This window comes from Gossypium hirsutum, chromosome D06, assembly GCF_007990345.1.
Source record: "Gossypium hirsutum isolate 1008001.06 chromosome D06, Gossypium_hirsutum_v2.1, whole genome shotgun sequence".
Classification (NCBI taxonomy): Eukaryota; Viridiplantae; Streptophyta; class Magnoliopsida; order Malvales; family Malvaceae; genus Gossypium; species Gossypium hirsutum.
The window spans coordinates 4,708,980-4,730,547 of NC_053442.1; the positions used below are offsets into that span (position 1 = coordinate 4,708,980).

The window sequence follows — 21,568 nt, forward strand, 5'->3', positions numbered from 1 at the left end:
GCCAATCTGGCTAGCCTTCTAAAAGGTGAATTAGTCATGCCGGCACTCTTTTGGCCCTCAATTTTCTTTAGGCATAACCTGTGGCATATTGGTGTATTATTGTCCTTGCATCCAATCTCTTGAGACTAATGGTACCCTCCTTCCTTCCAACTTTCTAGATTTGTATTGCTTCCACCATTTCATTGTTCTTTACAAAAATATCCATATCTGAAAATATAATTTTTGCTAAACAGAATATTTTTAAGAAGAAACAAAAATAAAGTAGCAAATTTTAACTTTAGGAAGAATGATGGCAGAGGGCACTTATTACACAAGAATTGCATTGTCCAATCGTATTTTTTTCCATTTTGGTATATAAACAAAGCTACATACAGTGGAGTATATACATACAAATACAAATACTAAAACGAGTTCATTTCCAGAAGATAGCTCCTCGCCTTAAGCAATTCCCTGACAGCATCCCCATATACGCCATTCCCGAAAGCCCTCACTGCCAAATCAGCATCTTCCACGTCTGCTTCCCTCCCATTGTGGGTCCCACCTTTCACCGCCCTTACCACCACCAGCGTCGCACCCAACCTTGGCTCATGCCTCATCCTCATCCTTACACTCGGGACCACTGTCCTCCCTCTCTCCTCCTCTTCTTCCTCCACCCTCACGTGACTCTCACGTGCCTCCCTCCACTCCCTCAGCCCTTGTTCCTCCATTACCACCTCCCCTTCCCCTTCCCTGTCCGTTATAACTAACTCTTCCATCCCCTTGTGTTCCCTAACCACTTCCCGTAACAGGAAATGCCTAACGGAAGCAGCCATCAACGCGCTTATCGTCCACATCACGCGCCTCTTCAACCCTCCCGCGAACTCCGTTTCGTAATTCCCGTCATGACCCAAACGGAACCCGAATATGACGCAGGTTTTCAACGTCTCGCCGAACTCCGCTCTCCACTTAACCACCGTGCCTTTCTCTAATTGAAGATCCCCGGCCGGTAATTCCACGTGGAGTTCCCTGATTCGTTGGAACCGGGAGAGGATTTGAGCCGGATAAGTGTGCGTCCGGTTCGGGAGTGGACTCTGTGTAGGCTTGGGTAGGATGAAGTTGAAAAAGGACTTGAGGAGGGTGAGGAACAACGAGTCGGAGTCTGACTCCGACGAGATGACGCGGTCGATTTTCAAGAGGATCGAATCAGTTTGCGGTACGAGAGAGTTGAATCGTTTGGAGACGGAACGGCAACGTATCAGGCTTTTGACGTCGGAGACTGAGTTGAAGATCAGGAGGATCAGAGAATCCGGTAGCTGATCAAAGCCGTCCATTTTCTTTTCTTCAGTTTTTGGTTCATGCTTGGCACTTCGATATTTATACAAATTGGAAAAAAAGAAAAAAGAAAAAAGCTTTGAAGTTAATGATAAAAGAAATAAAAACAAAAGGTTTAAATTGCTCTCAGTCTCTGTACTCTTCAGAGTTTTGAAACTTAGTCCCTGTATTTTTTTATTTCTAGAAATTTAATCTTTTTAATTGCCTAATGTGAAAATTAAAGTTAATTTATTCAAATTTAACAGAATTCAATTAATAATATTATCAATTAAATTTTAATATTAAAATCAAACGAGTAAGGGACTAAACTCTTGAAATTGAATTTTAAGGGACCAATATTTAACTGTATTGTGAAAATTAAATTTCATTTATTCAAATTTAACCGAATTCAATTAATAATATTATCAATTAAATTTTAATTTTAAAATCAAACGAGTAAGGGACTAAACTCTTGAAATTGAATTTTAAGGGATCAATATTTAACAGTATAAGAATACAGGGACTAGATCATAATTAGACAAAATAAAAAGGCATTAAATAGTAGTGGAGTACTTTTGACCGTTGACCTGTAAAACAGTTGGGCCCCTAATAAATTTTGGCGGGTAATGCGTCATGATCAAAAAACGTAGCGGTGTCGTTTTAGTTATCCCATTGATTCTCTCATTTGATTTTATTTTTCGATTAAGATTATAATTTATTTATGTTGAATTTAAAAGATTTTCTTTGATCACGACTTTGAAACAAGGGTATTAAAAACAATATTTTGGCTAAGAAATTTCTGAAATCATGATCAAATCAACCAATGTTTGGTTTATTTAAATGGGTAATGTTTAAAAAAATATTAAATTCAAATAAAATAAGATAGAGCAGATATAATTGGAAAATGTTATGTATCTTTAATAAAGATTATACAATTGAAGAGAGGTTGGTCTTGGACCCTCAACGGAAGGTATTGTTTCCGCGTTGGGGTTTTGTCTCAAATTATAAGAAGCATCTCGGTTGATGTAGATACGACCTATAAACTCACAAAAGATGTGTAAATATTATGTGAAATATTAATTATGCATATTGTGTTTGCGGGAGATAGAACTATCAACCAAGGCTTAAATGCCTTACTTAACATACTTGATACCACTTGACCTTCTTTGGACTTCTTTTTGCTTTCGAACTCTACCAAAGCTTAAATTTGGTGAACTCTTTTGGACTCTCTTCAAAATAGGGAGACAAAAACCCGAAGTTAAAATCAAATATAGCCACCCCAAGAACAATACTTGCATTGTTGAAGAAGTGAGACACTCTAAAATAAATACTCGGCTTCTAATATAAATTATTTCTGGAGATGAATTTCATAGTACATAAATAAATAATTAAAGGCTACCCGGCAAGTTGTTAAGATTGTCCAATCAGGAAAAAAATAATTGTTTAGTTGGATGGAAGTTATGTATTAAATAATAGACAGTATCTTGTAGATTAGTTTAAAGGGTAATTAATTTTCTAAAACTCCAACCATATCCAAGAATATCATTAAACACCATTGACTCAGTCCTCATTTTCTTACACTCTAGTTTAAAACTATTGACTTTGTCTTTAGGGAAATTAATTGATCAGATCCCATTTTAAATAAAGAAGAATAGATATATCAAGAGAATCAATCCTATTAACATGTTTCCTCTCAATCTAACATGTACAATCTCCTTAATTTTCTTCAAGATATTTCCAATTTGTGTATAGGAAGAATGAGAGCTTTGGTTTTAAGCTTCGAAATAGTCCAATCCAGTTCTTGACTTCATAATCCAACATTTCTTTTGATATTGCACAATTGCAACACCAGCTCCCAAACTTTCCTAAGATATGATGTTTAGTCTCAACAGCTCTAGAACATAGCAAACACCGAGTCTCAACATGAAGTCTCGTAGAGTATAGCCTATCTCTAGTTGGGAGTCTATTCAAGATTGCCATCCAAGCAATTATTGCATGCTTATTCAGGGTTTTCGTTGTTTCCCATTCTTTCTTACTGTTTGGGCCATTTAAAAATGGGGTTTGTTGTTTGTTTCCTTAGAAAGTAGCATAGGCATTTGATTAAATTAAAAAAATTAAGCCCCTTAGTTACTAATCTAATAAAGAAAGATAAACTGGGTCTAATTAATGCGCAGGCAGTTGGCTTGTTTATCTAATTTCGTGGTAATCACAATACCTAATCATTAAAGGCACAATGGAAAGAACCAATTGGGCTGATTTAGACACCAAATCTGATTTAGTAGGCCTTGGAAATTGCCTACCACCAAGCATTTATTTCTTGGTGGTGTCAGATTGTCCTAGTTTCTGCAGTTTTAATGCATGGTCCACTGATTTTAATTTTTTTAATGCAAAGGAATTATTTGATGAAAAAGATTATTTTTTTATTCAAACTACGTTACTTTTATTCATATATATTAGATCATTTCCATCGAGATCTTAGCATTGCTAGAAGAAAGTGAGGTTGAGTCCTTCAGTATTCGGTTTTGATTATCATAGGTAATTGCCATTCGGAGTCTTTAGGAGAGAGGAAGCTAAAAAAAAACTTTTTGGGAGTTGTAAATGAATCAAATTTTAGAAGGATTAAAATACATTATATTAAATTTAAACCCCTTTGTCTACTTTCTCATAGTTGTTATGTGTGGAATATGTTGAATTCTATTTCGATTCTTAATTATTTGTAGAGGTGTCTTTTTATTTGAATTTTTTTATGTTCAGATTTTCTCGAACTCGGATCAATTTAGGTTTAGATTTTCTCAAGCTCGGGCCCTTTCAAAATTAAATTTTTTGGGGTTCGAATTTTTTTAAATTCGAGCTCAGATCAAGTTGGGTAGGCTTTGGCGGATTCAAATAATTTTAAATTTTCCAAGTTATAAATATTTTAATTCCAAATGTAATAACCCATTTTACTTGTATATAATGAAAAACACATTCAAATGTGTCTTATAAACTAATTATAAGATCTCAAGTCCAAAATAAAAAATTAAGTTCAATATCCAAATACAATTTGTAAAAGTTAACATCCAATTTAAAATCTAATTTAATAAAAATACTATTTTATCAAGATATTAATTTTTTAATAATATTTTATCTATTACTAGTTATAGGCATGTATTGTAATATACTAATTTATCAAATTGTACTTGTTTAATGTTGCCGAAAACTCTAAATTTCTTTTCTTATAATCTATAATGTGATGATTGTTATCTATATGTATTAATAGATTTAGTCGTAATTATATACTATATATTATTATATTATGTAATAGTCTATCATCTATTATAGTTAATTATTAAAACCGAATTAACTGACTAAATTAAGGCAATTCAAACAAATTGATTGGTAAATTTGATTTTGGACCAATTAATAGTTATATATATGTATCAATAGTTTTAAAACTACATTGTGTAATACTATATCACATACTATAACAGTAGTACATAATATAGTAATTATTATATATTCTTGTTTATTATTATATTGGTTGAAATATGCTTTAAGTCCCTCTATATATACTTTGTACATTTATAAATTAGCCCTCCTACTATATTATATAATGCTATATCATATAATATAATATATAATATATTAAAAATTTATATATATGCATTAATGATTAAATATAATCAGTTAATATATTAATACTTTATGTATTTGCACTATGGTCGGGTTAGGTAGCCGATTGATTTAATGTTGTTGATTCGGTTTGGGTTTTAAAAATTCAAAACCGTTTAAACCAAATTAATCAACTTTGTACATGTAATATATATTTAAACCCAATTCCAAATCCAAACCTAAGCCTAAGCCCAATTTAAACTTTATTTAAAACCCAACCTAAATAAAAATAAACTCGTTCCAAATTAAAATATAATATAAAGATAATAATATTAATAAAAATTAAATATTTATAAAAAAATTATTAAAATTAAATTTATTAGTAATGTTATTAATATTGCATAATAAATCATGTTCTATCATTTGTGATAAGTATAACACTAGTTATTGTATTATTAAATTAATGTATTATGTTATTATATATATTTTTATATTATCGTTAAATTTAAATTTTATAGATTTTAATAATTATTAATTTCATCTATTTATTGTACATATATAGTTATAGTATTAAACCATATTTTATTCAATTAATGTTTTTAAAAATTTACTTTATAATTTAACATAAAAAAATATTATTGATTATTTTTGCTATTAATAAAATTTTAATATAAATATGTAATGCTTATGAACCCCGACTTCATAAAATAAATAATTATTATTTATTTTTATTTCAAGTAATATCATAAAATTAAATTAATTATTAATGTCTATTATGATTGTTCAATTATAAATTTAGGTTGTGTGCCAGATTTATCTCAGGCTCGGGCCAGATACTTAAACTCAGATTTTTATGGGCTTGGGCTTTCTCGAGCTTAGGTTATGTCGGACTCAAATTTTCTTGAGTTCATATATGCCACGTGCTTGGGTTTTCTCAGACTTAGATCGTTACGGGCTCAGATTGGAAGGACAAGCTTTTAAGCTTGGGCTTATTTTTTTCGCTTTATCTATTTGTATATTTGACTATATGTTGTTGTTACTTGGTATTTTACAATATTTGTATTTATAACTTCTAAACAAAATTCTATACATCTTCATATTTAAATTATTTATTTGTTGGCATATAATGTTACTGTAAAAACCTATTTTCATATGGGTAAATTACACCATTAATTACTAAATAGGTAAGTTTTCGCTTTGGTCGCTTAACTAAAAAAAGTTACAAGTTGGTCATTGAACTATTTGAAATTCCCATTTAAGTCACTAAACTATTCAAAAGTTTTTATTTAAGTCACTAGGCTGTTAAGGTTTTTTTTTCTTTCAAAAAAGAAGGTTCTGTTAGTGAGCTCCAAGCGACGAATTGATGATCGATATAGTGTATTAGTACCCATTGACAAGCAGAAGAATATACCTTAGATCCAATTCAATCTGACGGTCAATGTTGAAGATTGAAGAAAAAGCTATTTGACCTTTGATTCGCAGATTCGTGACGTCTAAAGCTGTTTCATAAAAAAATTGAACTGTAATAGAGAGGGGAAAGAGAGCTTTTGATAGGTATAGACAGTGCGAAGAGAAAGCCATATAACATCGATTTTAACAACTTAGTGACTTAAATGAAACTTTTAAGTAGTTCAGTGACCAAATTATAATTTTTTAGTTAAATGATTAAAACAAAAACTTACCCATAATTTAGTAACTAATGGTTTAATTTACCCTTTTGATATTTCAATCAACAAAAACGATGAGACAAATTCCTCCATTATTATAATTATTATTGTCTCATGCACGCAATTCATGAGCTGCATGGACCACCTTTCCATGCATGCAAGGCCACCGCCACCTCAGTTATTACCCTATTGATCGTAAAATACCACCGTCCTCCTCCTCTTATCTCCACGGCTCCTCATCACTCATAGCCCGAACCTTCGTAAAAAAATTGTACGGGCACAAAAATCTCAGCCTGTTTGGTGTGTGCTTCCCTGTCTAATTATATTAATATTACTTCCTTTTTGTAAATATGTCCATCTCTCTCTCTCTGTGATCTGTTTTTTAGGTACAAGATAATAAGGAAGCACTACAAAAGATACACTGCAAGGTTTAAGACAGAACCATCTGGATTTTCATGTACCAATTATCTCACCTTATCTAAGTCCAGGTGCCCCTATGTTTTGTATATAATTAATAGAAAAGATAAACTTTTTAAATAGAAGTGGGAACCTTTTCACGGTCTATATATATATATATATTAGGTCAATACGGAAATAGTGGAAACCAGGCAGGCACCTTGGCTGGTTTAAACAATTCGAAAAAAAAAGGTTTTGAAATATTTGAAGTTTGTTGTATGTGCAAATGATCAATTGTCTTTTTTACAGGATTTATAGAAATAAATCTTTGTGCTAATTTAATATTGTAGTTGTTGAGTGATTCAAGCTCATCAATAAAGATTAATTCACTTGAAAAATCATATTTTGAGGATTGAAATTGATTGGATAGATTATACTAATTAACTCCTTTGGATCAAGGATGTTGGATTGGGAAGATTTTTTTGAAGACTTATCTACCAACAATTCACCTTGCTGTGGTCATTATTATATTATATCTAGTTATTTGAACTACTGTTTAAAAGAGATTGTGATTGACCTTTTAGTATGCTACCAAGTCTCGTAAATATATATATTGGAGAGACTCGTGTAGGTTGATGTATTGAATATTAAGAGCACTTATCAATTTATTGAGGAATGTTATATTTTAGAGTGTATTTGAGAAAGTAAAACCTTTTGTTGTTAGTTTTACGAGCTATCTTGGGAGAGGATTTAGTGGTGAGAGATTTAGTCTTTTGAGTACAAGAGTGAGAACTTTTCACTGGAGTGTGTTAGAACTAGGTTCACTTGTTGCATTTGTTTCAAAGACAATAGATTTATCCCATTGAATTAGACTCTCCAAATATAAAGAAGCCAAACTGCGTAAACAATTTACTCTCTCTTATTTTATTGTGGTTATCACAATCATGGCACATATGATCACTTCTACTGTCACTTCTCCTCATATTTTGTTTCTTGTAACTTCAACAACTAGTTCAAGTCCACAACTATAATCATAATTATTGATATGATTGTTGTACAACCCAATTTTGCCCAAACCTGGGCCCAACAAATAAAACAATAACTAACCTAAAACTAACCCAAATACAGCCCAAAACCCGAAGCCCAAAACACCCAAGCCCAATTTCATAAAAAAAATCTGCCTAGGGTTTCAGAGACTGAAACCGTAGGCGCCTCCCTTTTGACCTTTGGCCTCTGCCACTGCCACTCCGCGCCGCACCTACCACCACCTGCTCCCATCACCACTGGCATCTGCAAAGGAGAAAGAAGCAAGGAAAATATATCAAAAACAGTAACAAAAATAGGCTATAAAAGCCGAACTTGTAACATGAAAAGGGGCTTTTTTCTTTGAAAAAAAAAGCTATTTATGTAACACAAAAACGGATTAAACAAAGATCTTAAGGTGATTCCTTTTTTTTCTTTTCGCATCTTTTCCTTTAGATCTGTTTTTTTTTACTTTTATACATATAATATACATATACTAATAAAAAAGAATAGTTGATATTCGCAAAAAAAAAACCTCTTTTGAATTTTCCGGCCACCGCACGTGACGCCGGCGCGACGAAGGCACGGCGGTCTCCTTTGCTGGATTTTGGGTTTCTGCCGGAGGAGGGGAAATGTTTTGAGAGAAAAAAAGGGTGAAGGGTTTTTTTTTTTTTTTTAAGAAATGAGAATTTGAATGTTTTTTTTTAGTTTTTTTTTCACTTAAATATCATTAGTAAAATGACGCCGTTTTGGGTGAGGGGATCCGCGTGTTGACCCGACCCGCACCCAAGGATCCGCATGTTTTCATTTAAGGGTCTATTTGCGCGCGCAGTCCCTCCGACCTTGAAGCGCATTGCAATTCGGCCCTCTTTGCCTTTTTTATTATTTTTAATTTAGCCCCATAATTTTATTTTTGCTTCAATCTGGTCCACTTAAATGCTGCGTTTTGGGGCTTTGGTTTATTTACTGTTATGGTCCCTCTATGTTTGGCGCGTGTTGCAATTTAATCCTTTTAGTTTTTATTTATTTCGAAATCGCCCAGTATTTATGTTTTTATTTCGATTTAATCTCTTTTTAGCAATTTTATTGTTTAATTAATTATTTTAGTGTCATTATTATTATTATTATTATTATTATTATTATTATTATCATTACTACTATTATTAATTATTATTGGCTTTATTTTCTGTTTATTTAATTTGTTACTATTATATTAATATATTAAGTAGTTTATATTATTTTCAACTTCATTTTTATTTTATATATATATTTATGTATTATGCTTGCTCATATTTTATAATAGCTTACTTTTATATATGCATAAACGTATATATGTAAATATTTTTATATATATTCTATAATTATATATCCATATGTATTGGTAAATCAATATATATTTTCTATACATTTTATAAATACACGTATATAAAATATGCTTTCATACACCTTTATTATATATATACATTTACATATACTTTATACGTCCAAAATATATCTTGTACATATTCTTTACGTTTTATGACTCATATATACCTACACATATGTATTTTTATATATTTAATGATTATTATATATGTATATATGTATGTACATACATTTACATGACTTTTAAATGTATAATAATTCCGAAACATGTACACTTACACACATTTTTTCATATTCTCATTATTTTATTTATATATATGTGTTTATATATCTTTCATATTTGCATAATGTTGTTAATTTTGTTGATTTATTTGCACGTTTATTATTGTTTGTTCTCTTTCTTTAGTTCCTAATTATTTGTTACCTTGCCCTGACTATTTTTATTATTTATTGTTTGGCTTGTATCATTTTATTTACATTGTCACCATTATTATTTTACATCCATTTTACTCGAATTTATTAAGAACAAAAAATTTCAAAATAAAAGCAACACTCGGTATTTGGGATCTTCAAGAGAATCAAGCCCTAACGTATTGGGTTCTGATTTTCTTTGCTGAATCTAAATAATCGAGGTTACTTTTAAAAAATAAAAATAAAAGCTCATTATCGGGAATTCAATATGTCGTGTCCTAACGTATTGGATGTGACATGTTGCTTTTTCGAGATGAGGATTTTCTTAAAAACAACCAAGGCAATGTTCAATGTTTGAAATGTTGAGAAATTGTGCCCTAACGTATTGGGTTGCAATTTCCTCATCTAACTCGAACAATTGAATATCCTTTTTTCAATTTTTATAGTAGGAGTTTTTATAAGCAACCTATTTTATACAAGTCATTTTAAGATAAAGGATCGTATTTTAAATTTCTTTAAATTTTTTAATTTTCGACATTAAGATATTAAGTAATCAACTGGGTACCAATTTTGGGCGTATCGGGGGTGCTAATCCTTCCCCGTGCGTAACTGACTCCCGAACCCGTTTTTTCTAAATTTCGTGGACCAGACTTGTTGTTTTAATAAAATCAAACCGTCTATTAAAAATAACCACTTTTCGAGGTGATCTAATCACACCTCATTAAAAAAGGATTGGTGGCGACTCTGTTTTTTTTCGTTTTCATCAAAACCCAAGTCGACCCCATTTTATCCAAAAAATGGTGTCAACAGCTTGGCGACTCCACTGGGGACTTTAAATAAGAGAGTCAAGCCACAAGTTGATTACTTTTTGTCTTTTTGTCGAAAATTGAAAATTTGGTTTAAATTTACGATCCTTTCATTGCATTTCATTCTTTATAGTTTTCATCATTGTGGTCTATAATTGCTCTGTTTGTTTAAATTTTGGTATCTTTTGCATTGCATTGCATGACCGTTGGTCACACCCTTTAAGTGGGAGTGAGAAGCTAGTCCTTCGTGAGGTTTTCACCTCCGTGCAGGATAGTGGATCGCTTCCGGGATACATCCGTACCTATGTCTTCGTGAGAATCTCCGTGCAGCCATAGGGAAATGTATTCCCCTGAACCGAACTCGGTCCTTATGAGCCTATAATAGGTGAGGATCGAGGAATCTGCTGGTTCGGGTACCTTTACTTTAGAAGCCAAACCACATATAGTGAACTCTAGGAATCCACCCTAGGTAGAACCACTTCCAACCCCTAGTAGACACCTAAATAGGCGCTTTATTATTTATTGCTTGTATTGAATTTTATTGTTATACTGATTTATTGTGTTTTGTTTTGACTGCATGACATACATGGCATTTCATTATAAAAGGTGTTGATTCACATTCGGTTACTAGATAGAAAGCTAATCATGGAAAGTGAATTTTTTGATAAAGTGGAAGATAATGCGGTTGTCCGAATATGGTCAGAAAAAACGTAACTCGAGAAAGGAGACAGCTTGATGGAAGGGTACACGTTAGAGTTATCAGACTTCACTTATATCAATGTAACTCAGAATAATTTTCAAGAGTTGAAGGAAATATGGGCCTAGTGGGATGATGAAGTCAAACAATTATTTTACTCTAATTATGGTGACTTGCCTTATTTGCTTGATATTAAAGTGGACGAGCATTTGTTTCGAGCCCTGGCCTAATTTTGGAATCCCGCTTATAGCTTCTTTACTTTTGGGGAGATAGACTTGGTGCCTACCATAGAGGAATATACAGCCTTACTGCGTTGCACAAGGTTTCAGGCAGATAAAGTCTATTCTAAAGCCATCAATGTCCCGACTTTTGTGAAGAAGCTAGTGAACATCTTGGGAATGAGTGAGCAATGGGTCTCAGCACGGGTCAAACAAAAAGGAGAAAACAAATGTATTCCCTGGAGAAGTCTGCGTGATTTGATTTTAGCTCATCCTGATACGAAGAAAAAAGTCAATGTTTTTGCTTTGAGCATTTATGGGCTGATGATTTTCCCTAGAGTGTTGGGGTATATAGACGAGGCAGTTACTAATTTGTTTGATCGACTGGACAAGAGGGTCACACTTGTTCCAGTAATTTTGGCCGAGACATTTAGATCTTTAAGTGCGTGCCGAAGCGCGGGGGAGGGAAGATTCATTAGATGTACACAGTTCTTGTTTGTATGGTTCCACAGTCACTTCTGGAAAGTGGATAAAGTCTCTTACCGAGTATTTTCCAAGAATTATTCTCCATTGAAGGAATTAGCAGCCATGCCGAGACGTGACAACATTACCGTGGAAAGATGGATAGCGATCCTTCAAAATCTCAAAGATGAAAATGTTGAATGGAAAGCTCCTTGGATGGTGCCTGATGAGATCTTGTATCGATGTGGGAATTTCGACTGGGTCCCTTTACTCGGGATTTGGGGAGCTGTTGGCTATGCACCATTGATGGTACTGAAACAGTATGGGTCAAGACAGTTCGTGCCTACCACCCAAGGACTAGCTCAGTGCGAGTTTTCGTATAAAGATGATGGTTACAAGAAGAAGATTCGAGAGATGACCAATGCTTGGAGGCAAACTCATCGGATGAAACGATTTACTGTGGGAGCGATGACGACCCCCGAGTATCATAGATGGCGAAGTAAGAGGATTAATGATAACATCCTCGGGCCAAGAGAAGATTGCGTTTGATCCATAGAGGAGTATTTGCAAATAGTTCCATCAGAATTAGAGATCATCAAACAGGACTTTGAAAAACGAAGTTTGGAATTGAAAAGGAAGATAGAGCAGCTAGAAGAGGAAAAGATGCGTTTGGGACTAGATGTCAATATCCACAAGTTGGAAGCTGAAAAGTTGAGGAAAGGGAAGAACAAGGCTGGAGAGGATTTAGATAGTCTAAAAATAGATTATAAGAAGCTGCGTTTGTCACTGAGAACTGCGGGTTTAGGTAAAACATCAGAGTAATGGCGACAGGAGGTCAAAGAAGAAAAGGCCAAAGTTGTTCAGTGGGAAAAGAAATTTCAAGACGCTCGAGCTCGAGAAAGCGTTTTGGAGAAAAATTTATTAGAATGCCGAAATGAAGAAGCAAGATTAAAAGCCCAGATAGCTGAGTTGGAAAGGTCGCTTCACTTGTGCTGTAGTCGTAACTCTATGATCGAGCTGAGAGCAAGTTTGAGCAAGATTGAAGAATTGAAGGAAAAGATAGAAGAACTTGAAGACGCATTGCGAAATTCTGAATTACGAGTAGAATTTCTTAAAAGACGTAATGAACAGTACCAAGAGCAGCTCCATCATCTTCAAAGTCAGATTAGAGATAGAGATTACGTTATGGGCGAAGCTGTGACTCAAGTGCAGAAAGTGGCTGACCATCTGCAAACCTTAGCGGTTCAGGCTGATATACTGAGTTTGAAATATGAGTCGGAGTCAAGTCGGGGTCGAGAGTTAGCTTGGCTCCTTAAGAGGGTTAAGGCTTTGAGCATAAAGGCAAAGCCGTACATGTAATCCACTTTATGTAAAGAAATTTGTTTTCTAGTCAAGTTTTTCTAATGAAATTGAATTAGAATCAATATCTTTTCTTTGCATTCATTCATCTGCATTGCATCATATGCATTAAAGTTTCAAATAATAATAATAAGAGCTCTAATTAATGATAGTTACCCTGAAAATCAACGAAAATCTGTCAACTAGATATCGTTACGGTACTCGCCGGAGAACCAAAGAAATGGATCAAAGACTAGAGAAATTAGAGCAATTGCAAGAACAGATGCAAGCTCAGATGCAAGAAAAGTTAGCCAAACTGCAGCAAGATATGGAAGCATCCCAAAGAGAATTATTGAATCAATTAAAACAATTAACGGCTGGGGGGCATGATAAGAGGAAGAGCCCCGCGATAAATTTTGGGGATGATCACGAAGACCCTGCCTACCCTCCAGGTTTCGCCCCAACTAATGTCCAGACGCAACCAGGGGTGTACCCACAGAGGGTACCTGTCACCATTAGATCCCTATACCAAGTTGGTGCCCCAACATCGATGAACTTCCCAACAGGTTCGGGTTCTAATCCCGGGGATAATCCTATTAATCCCGTGGTTCCTGATCTCGACGCAGCAGAAATAGAGAAGACAAGAGTAGACCTACCGAAACAATTAGAAGACCGATGTAAATGGTTAGAGGAGAAGTTTCAAGCCCTGGAAAATACCGATTACCATCGAGGAATGGACGCTAAAGATTTGAGTCTGGTACCTGATCTGGTGCTCCCTCCCAAATTTAAAATGCCGGATTTTGAGAAGTACAACGAGACCAGTTGCCCCGAAGCCCATATTACTATGTTTTGTAGGAGGATAACAGGATACATCAATAATGACCCATTGCTGATTCATTGCTTCCAGGATAGTTTGATCGGGTCAGCGGCTAGATGGTACAACCAATTAAGTCGGGCCAGTATTCATTCATGGAAGGATTTGACGCAAGCCTTTATGAAGCAGTATAGACACGTGATGGATATAGCACCCGATCGAATTGTATTGCAAAACATGAAAAAGAAGCCTAATGAGAGTTTCCGGTAATATGCTCAGAGATGGAGGGAAGTGGCTGCGTAAGTTCAACCACCACTTTTAGAGAAAGAGATAACTATGCTTTTTATCAATACTCTAAAGGCTCCATTTCTCAGTCACATGTTGGGCAGTGCCACTAAAAGCTTTTCAGACATAGTGATTTCTAGAGAAATGATAGAGAATGCCATAAGACGCGGCAAGATAGAAGCGGGAGAAAGTACTAAAAGGCCAGCACCAAGAAAAAAAGAGCATGAGATAAACAACGCAAGTGTGTTTAACAGGGACCATTCTAAATCAATTACGGTGGGGCAAGCCAGAGCAGTAACCGCTAATCAGCAAGGTTCTTCGAAACATGAATCTAATCAAAGGTCAAACGTAGAGAGACCTCAATTCACACCCATCCCAGTGACGTATAGGGAATTGTACCAGAACTTATTCGATGCACATGTGGTATCTCCATTTTACCTGAAACCAATGCAACCTCCATACCCTAAGTGGTATGACGCAAACGCCCAATGCGAGTATCACGCGGGGACTAAGGGGCACTCGATTGAGAACTGCACTGCATTCAAGAAGTTAGTTGAAAACTTATCAATTTGGGGATCGTAAAGATTGGCGACTCATCAGGACCGAATGTAGCAGAGAATCCGTTGCCTAACCATGATAATAAAGGGGTGAATGCGATAATTGAGTATGGAGGAAGGAGAGTCAAAGCCAACATAGCAGAGATAAAGACCCCCTTGAATGGGTTTGAAAACAAATGATGAAAAGAGGTCTCATCAAGCAAGGTTCAATAGAAAGGCCTGAAGGAGTAAGGAAGTTTTGTGAGTTCCATGCAGGAGAAAGCCATGACATCCAAGAATGCACCGAGTTCAGAACCATGGTGCAAAACTTAATGGATAACAAAGAGTTGGAGTTTTATGAAGAGATTAATGGACTAGAAGAAGGAGAGGTTTATGCTGCAGAAGAAGGATCTACGGGGAAAGCCCAAAAGGCTAATCACCCGGTGGTGATTATTTCAAAACCAATGAGCAGAGAATCTGGAATACAAATAGCACCAAAGGTCATAATCCAAAAACCTATATCCTTTCCCTACAAGGATAGCAAAAAGGTTCCTTAGAATTACGATTGCAATGTAACAATCCCAAGAGAAGAGAGCTTGGTAAATACTTCAGGAAAGGATAAAGGATTCTACACACGAAGTGGAAAACGCTATGATCCGGCAAATGCTAGAGTGGAATCTGGAAAAGGAAAAGCCTTAGCGGTTGAATTGGGAAAAGCAAAAGCAGACAAAATTGAGCCGCATGTCAATCAGTCGGTAACTGAAAATGAGACTAAAAAATTTCTAAAATTCTTAAAACATAGCGAGTACAGCATGGTAGAACAATTACATAAGCAACCGGCTCGTATCTCAGTGCTTGAATTGCTTCTAAGTTCAGAGGTACATCGTAATGCGTTGATTAAGGTGCTAAATGAAACTTATGTCGCTAGTGATATCTCAGTGAATAAGTTGGACCGTTTGGTTAACAATATCAGTGCCGACAATTTCATTTTCTTTAATGATGATGAAATACCGCCGGGGGGAAGAGGAGCCACCAAAGCATTACATATCACTGCTCGCTGCGGGGAGTACACGTTAGCGGGAGTGCTAATTGATAATGGATCAGCCTTGAATGTTTTACCCCTATCTACCTTAAATAGGTTACCGATGGATAGTTCCCACATGAAATCATGCCAGAATATAGTAAGAGCATTTGATGGCACCGAAAGAAAGGTGATGGGAAGAATAGAAATACCCCTCTTGATTGGCCCGAATACATACGAAGTAGATTTCTTAGTGATGGATATTAAGCCTTCGTATAATTGCTTGCTGGGGAGACCATGGATTCATTCAGCAGGGGCGGTACCTTCATCATTGCACCAGAAGTTGAAATTAGTGATAGAAAGCCGGTTAGTTACGATCGACGCTGAGGAAGACATTATTGCATCGGTAACCAGTGACGCACCATATTTGGGAACAGATGAGGAGGCGATCGAATGTTCCTTTCGATCCTTAGAGTTCGTAAATGCGACCTCTGTTATTGAGGGAAAGAGGATCCCAATGCCCAACGTGTCTAGAGCCACGAAGATGGGATTACAAATGACAGTTGGGAAAGGAGCTGTGCCTAGAAGAAGACTGGGAAGATGCCTTCAAGGAAGAATAGAGGCACCAGTGGTGAAAGACAAACAGGACCGCTTTGGTTTAGGATTTAAACCAAATGCTAAGCAAAGAAGGAAAGAGTTAGAGAAAAGACAAGAGAGGAGGAAGGCACGTTTGAACGGAGAAGAAGTTGATTGGGAACCTATGGCTTTCCCCCACATATCTAGGACCTTCGTATCGGGAGGAACCATGTATTCTGGTCTGAGGACTTCAAGAAGGAAGACCATAGAGGAAATGTTAGGAAACCTGAACATCAATGCCATATTTGAAGAAGAATCTGAAGAAGGAAGTACATCAGGCATCTATCCCTTTGAACCTGGGAGTGTTTTAAACAATTGGACTGCAGAGGAAATGCCTGAAGTTTTTAGAGCTTTTCCAGAGTAATATTCAAAACATACTAATTGTTTTAAGCCTAGAGAAAATGAAAACCTTTTGTGAACTGAAATAGGCTTATATTTGAACATTGTGACTTCAATGAAATATATCTTCGCATTTTCTTTTTGAGTATATATTCTTTTAAAATTCTTTTCATTCTTTCGTGTGAATAGTCATCTTGGATGCTTATATTCCAATCATTCTTTCATTCATGGCCATACTAAATAAGAATCCTTAAATTCATACATTCCCTGTACATTCTTTGGTACTTATAACAGGTTCCAAGATATCGATGACATGAGTGACTCTACTATGAACTTAGAGAACCCTTTTGAACGAGATATGTGTTTAGAGGAATCTCAAGATTTTGAAGATAACATATATTGCAACCTATCTCCGGACTTGTTGAGGATGGTGGAGCAGGAAGAGAAACAAATCCTACCTCACGAAGAGACGATAGAGACGGTGATCCTGGAAGAGGGAAAGGTGGTGAAGATTGGCACATGCATAGCTGAAGAAGTAAAACAAGATCTTATTGAGTTGCTTCGAGAGTTCAAAGATGTCTTTGCATGGTCATACCAAGATATGCCTGGGTTAAGTACTAATATCGTAGTTCACTGTCTTCCTATAAAGGAGGATTGTAAGCCCATTCAGCAAAAACTTCGAAGAATGAGGCCGGATGTCGTATTAAAAATAAAAGAGGAAGTGCAAAAGTAATTCAATGCTGGATTCCTGCAAGTAGTTAAATACTCCGAATGGGTAGCCAACATCGTACCCGTCCCTAAGAAAGATGGGAATGTACGAATGTGTGTAGATTACAGAGACTTAAATAAAGCTAGCCCAAAGGATAATTTTCCCTTGCCTCATATCGACACTCTGGTAGATAACACGGCGGGACACTCACTGTTTTCTTTTATGGATGGCTTCTCGGGATATAACCAAATTAAGCTGCATCCTGACGATATGAAGAAAACTACATTCATAACCATATGGGGAACTTTCTGCTATAAAGTGATGCCATTTGGATTGAAAAATGCGGGAGCTACATACCAAAGAGTCATGGTGACCCTTTTCCATGATATGATGCATAGAGAAATAGAAATCTATGTGGATGACATAATTGCAAAATCTAGAACAGATGAGGAGCATGTACAAGTCTTAAGAAAACTCTTTATATGGTTAAGAAAGTTCCAACTAAAGCTTAACCCAGCCAAATGTACTTTCGGATCTAGATCAGGAAAGTTGCTAGGGTTTGTAGTCAGTGAAAGAGGGATTAAGATTGACCCAGATAAAGTCAAGGTCATACAAGAATTGCTTCCGCCGTGCACTTAGAATGAAGTTCGAGGTTTCCTAGGAAGATTGAACTACATTGCGAGGTTCATTTCACAGTTAACGGAGAAATGCGACCCCATCTTTCGTCTCCTTAAGAAACATAATCCGGGAGTATGGGATGAGGAGTGCCAAAAAGCTTTTGACAAGATTAAGTATTACTCGTCCAACGCCCCAGTGCTGATGCCACCTTGCCCAGACAGGCCATTGATACTATATTTGACAGTATTTGAAAATTCTATGGGATGCGTGCTGGGCCAACATGATGACTCGGGAAGAAAAGAAAGAGCAATATACTATCTTAGTAAGAAGTTCACCGAGTACGAGACAAGATACTCGTCAATCGAGAAATTATATTGCGCATTGATTTGGACGACTCAGAGATTGAGGCAGTACATGCTGTACCATACAACCTGGTTAATCTCAAGATTAGACACTCTGAAATACATGATGGAGTCAACCGCTCTAAACGGAAGGATGGCTAGATGGCAAATCCTACTATCTGAATTCGACATAGTCTATGTGAATCAGAAGGCCGTAAAGGGAAGCGCGATAGCAGATTTTCTGGCTAGTCGAGCTCTGGAAGATTATGAGCCGTTGAACTTTGACTTCCCAAATGAAGATATAGTATATGTGGCAATCTCAGAGAAAGATACCCGAGAAGGCGATGCTTGGAAATTAAACTTTGATGGAGCCTCGAATACTGTAGGCAATGGAGTTGGAGCAGTTTTGGTATCCCCAAGCGGAGATCATTATCCATTCACTTGTAAATTGGATTTTGATTGTACGAATAATATGGCTGAATATGAAGCATGTATCATGAGGATTCGAGCAGCCATAGAGCGTAAGATCAAAGTGTTAGAGGTATATGGAGACTCTGCACTGGTAATTTATCAACTCAAAGGAGAATGGGAGACAAGAGATCCCAAATTGGTCAATTACCGAAAGTTGGTTATGAAACTAATTGAGGAATTTGATGATATCACCTTTCCCTACCTTCCACGAGAAGAAAATCTGATGGCCGACGCTTTAGCTACATTAGCTTCAATGATCAAAGTAAATAAGCAAGATGATATCAAGCCAATTCAGATGAGCATTTATGAGGCTCCAGCTCATTGTTGCAACATTAATGAAGAGGAGGGAAAAGACGATCACTCTTGGTACCATGACATATTGCGATATGTGAAGAGTCGTGAGTACCCTGACCATACGACAGAAAATGATAAGAATACATTAAGGAGATTAGCCATTGACTATGTCCTAGATGGGGAAATTTTGTATAAAAAGGGGAAAAGATCAAGTATTGTTGAGGTGTGTGGATGCTGTCGAGGCAAAAGAAATTTTGGAAGAAGTGCATGACGGTATCTGCGGAACGCATGCCAACGGCTTCACGATGGCCAGACAAATTATGAGATTTGGGTACTATTGGTCCACCATGGAAGGGGATTGCATTAGTTACGCCAAAAAGTGTCATAAATGCCAAATTTATGGTGACAAAATGCATGCACCACCTTCACCCCTCCACGTTATGGTTTCTCCATGGCCGTTTTCCATGTGGGGAATGGATGTCATCGGGCCAATATCTCCAAAGACTTCTAATGGGAATCGTTTTATCTTTGTGGTTATTGATTATTTCACTAAGTGGGTGGAGGCTGCTTCATATGCTAACGTTACAAAGTCAGCAATTAGTAAATTCTTAAAAAAGGAGATTATATGTCGGTACGGGATGCCAGAAAGGATCATATCTGACAATGCGCTGAACTTGAACAACAACTTAATAGCGGAAGTTTGTAGTCAGTTCAAGATCAGACACCATAATTCATCACCATACCGCCCAAAAATGAATAGGGCCGTGGAAGCAGCAAACAAAAATATCAAGAAGATTGTAGGGAAAATAAATGAAACCTACAAGGACTGGCACGAGAAACTACCTTTCGTTCTCTTGGCGTATCGAACCTCTGTTAGGACTTCTACTGGGGCAACACCGTTTTCTTTAGTCTACGGGATGGAGACAGTTTTACCCATAGAAGTTGAAATCCCTTCTCTCCGGGTATTAACTGAACTAAGGTTAGATGAGGCCGAATGGGTTCAATCTCGATATGATCAGCTGAACTTGATAGAAGGAAAGAGACTAAAAGCTATTGTCATGGTCAGATGTATCAAAAACGAATGATGCGAGCTTATAACAAAAAAGTTCGTCCCAGAGAATTTCACGAGGGGGACCTAGTGTTGAAAAAAATTTTTCCTCTACAAAAAAGATTTTAGAGGAAAATGGATGCCAAATTGGGAAGGTCCTTATGTCGTAAAGAAGGCCTTTTCTGGAGGAGCTTTGATCTTGAGCAAGATGGATGGTAAAAACTTGCCAAATCCTGTGAACTCAGATTCAGTCAAGAAATACTTCACTTGAAGGAGGAAGACCAAAGTGAAAACCCGTAAAGGGCATTAAAAAAAAAGGGGAGAGGCCAAGGTGAAAACCCGTAAAGGGCGCCTTGAGACCAAAGGGGATTTGAGTTGAAAACCTGAAAAGGCGGCTCAAATTTTGAGAAGACATGAGGTGATCGGAGCAGCTCAAATTTTGATCAAGACCTAGGGCATGTGGTGATCTCGCTATACCTGAATCAACAAGGAAAGGGTAGACGACATCTTGGGGTATCGACAAAATCCTATAGATTCCCTAAACACATATCAAATTCAGAATGGTTTTCAGAAAGCTTATGCAGGGAAACTCGTGCTGCAATATTTTGGGCACCTGTCGTCATCTTATTCATTTTGAATCTTGGCAAAATTTATTGTCTCGATTAATATATTCATCTCAAGCTTTGCTCCTAATAAAATTCCATCATGTCCATTGTTTTTTCTCATTTTATCTTAGCAAAATTTGCTATCTTGATTAATTTATTCATTTCGAGATTTGTCCTCAATAACATTTTTGTTTGTCCATTATGATAATATTTTTTTTCAAAACATTTGAAATAATGGTTAATAAATTGAATGTTCAAGCAAAAGGAGTTTTGCATATTACTCTAGAAATTTCTAAATAATGAAGGAACCTGAAACAGGATGGTTGTTTAGAACACACCAATTTTAAGTATCTAAAAGGAAAAAGCCTAAATCAGGACTATCCTTTCAAACTTTGTTGTCCAAACAAGGATTGAACAAAATGAGAAGATGTCATGCTGGTGACAAGGTTTCAATGATTACCGAATGATAAGAAGAGGTTCTTCGGAAAAGGAAATTTTGCAATTATGCATAAACTTTTGGTGCGACGCCCTAGAAATGGTGTTAGTAGCCAAGGAAATTCAGATCCTGTACTCTTAATTTACAGTAG

General features: G+C 36.0%; 2 protein-coding genes across 2 annotated transcripts; one reads left to right on the forward strand and one right to left on the reverse strand.

The window, feature by feature from the left end:
- Positions 1 to 317: 317 nt before the first annotated feature.
- LOC107901447 (F-box protein At1g22220) lies at positions 318 to 1,434 on the reverse strand. The gene has a single exon (XM_016827462.2). It carries the CDS (start codon positions 1,308 to 1,310, stop codon positions 402 to 404), a length of 909 nt encoding a protein of 302 aa, XP_016682951.2. The 5' UTR covers positions 1,311 to 1,434; the 3' UTR covers positions 318 to 401.
- An 11,677-nt stretch (positions 1,435 to 13,111) lies between these two features.
- On the forward strand, positions 13,112 to 14,945 carry LOC121218727 (uncharacterized). Its single transcript, XM_041096422.1, has 3 exons — positions 13,112 to 13,281; positions 13,472 to 14,344; positions 14,453 to 14,945. The coding sequence occupies exons 1-3, from the start codon at positions 13,112 to 13,114 to the stop codon at positions 14,943 to 14,945; spliced, it is 1,536 nt and encodes a 511-aa protein (XP_040952356.1).
- Positions 14,946 to 21,568: the final 6,623 nt, after the last annotated feature.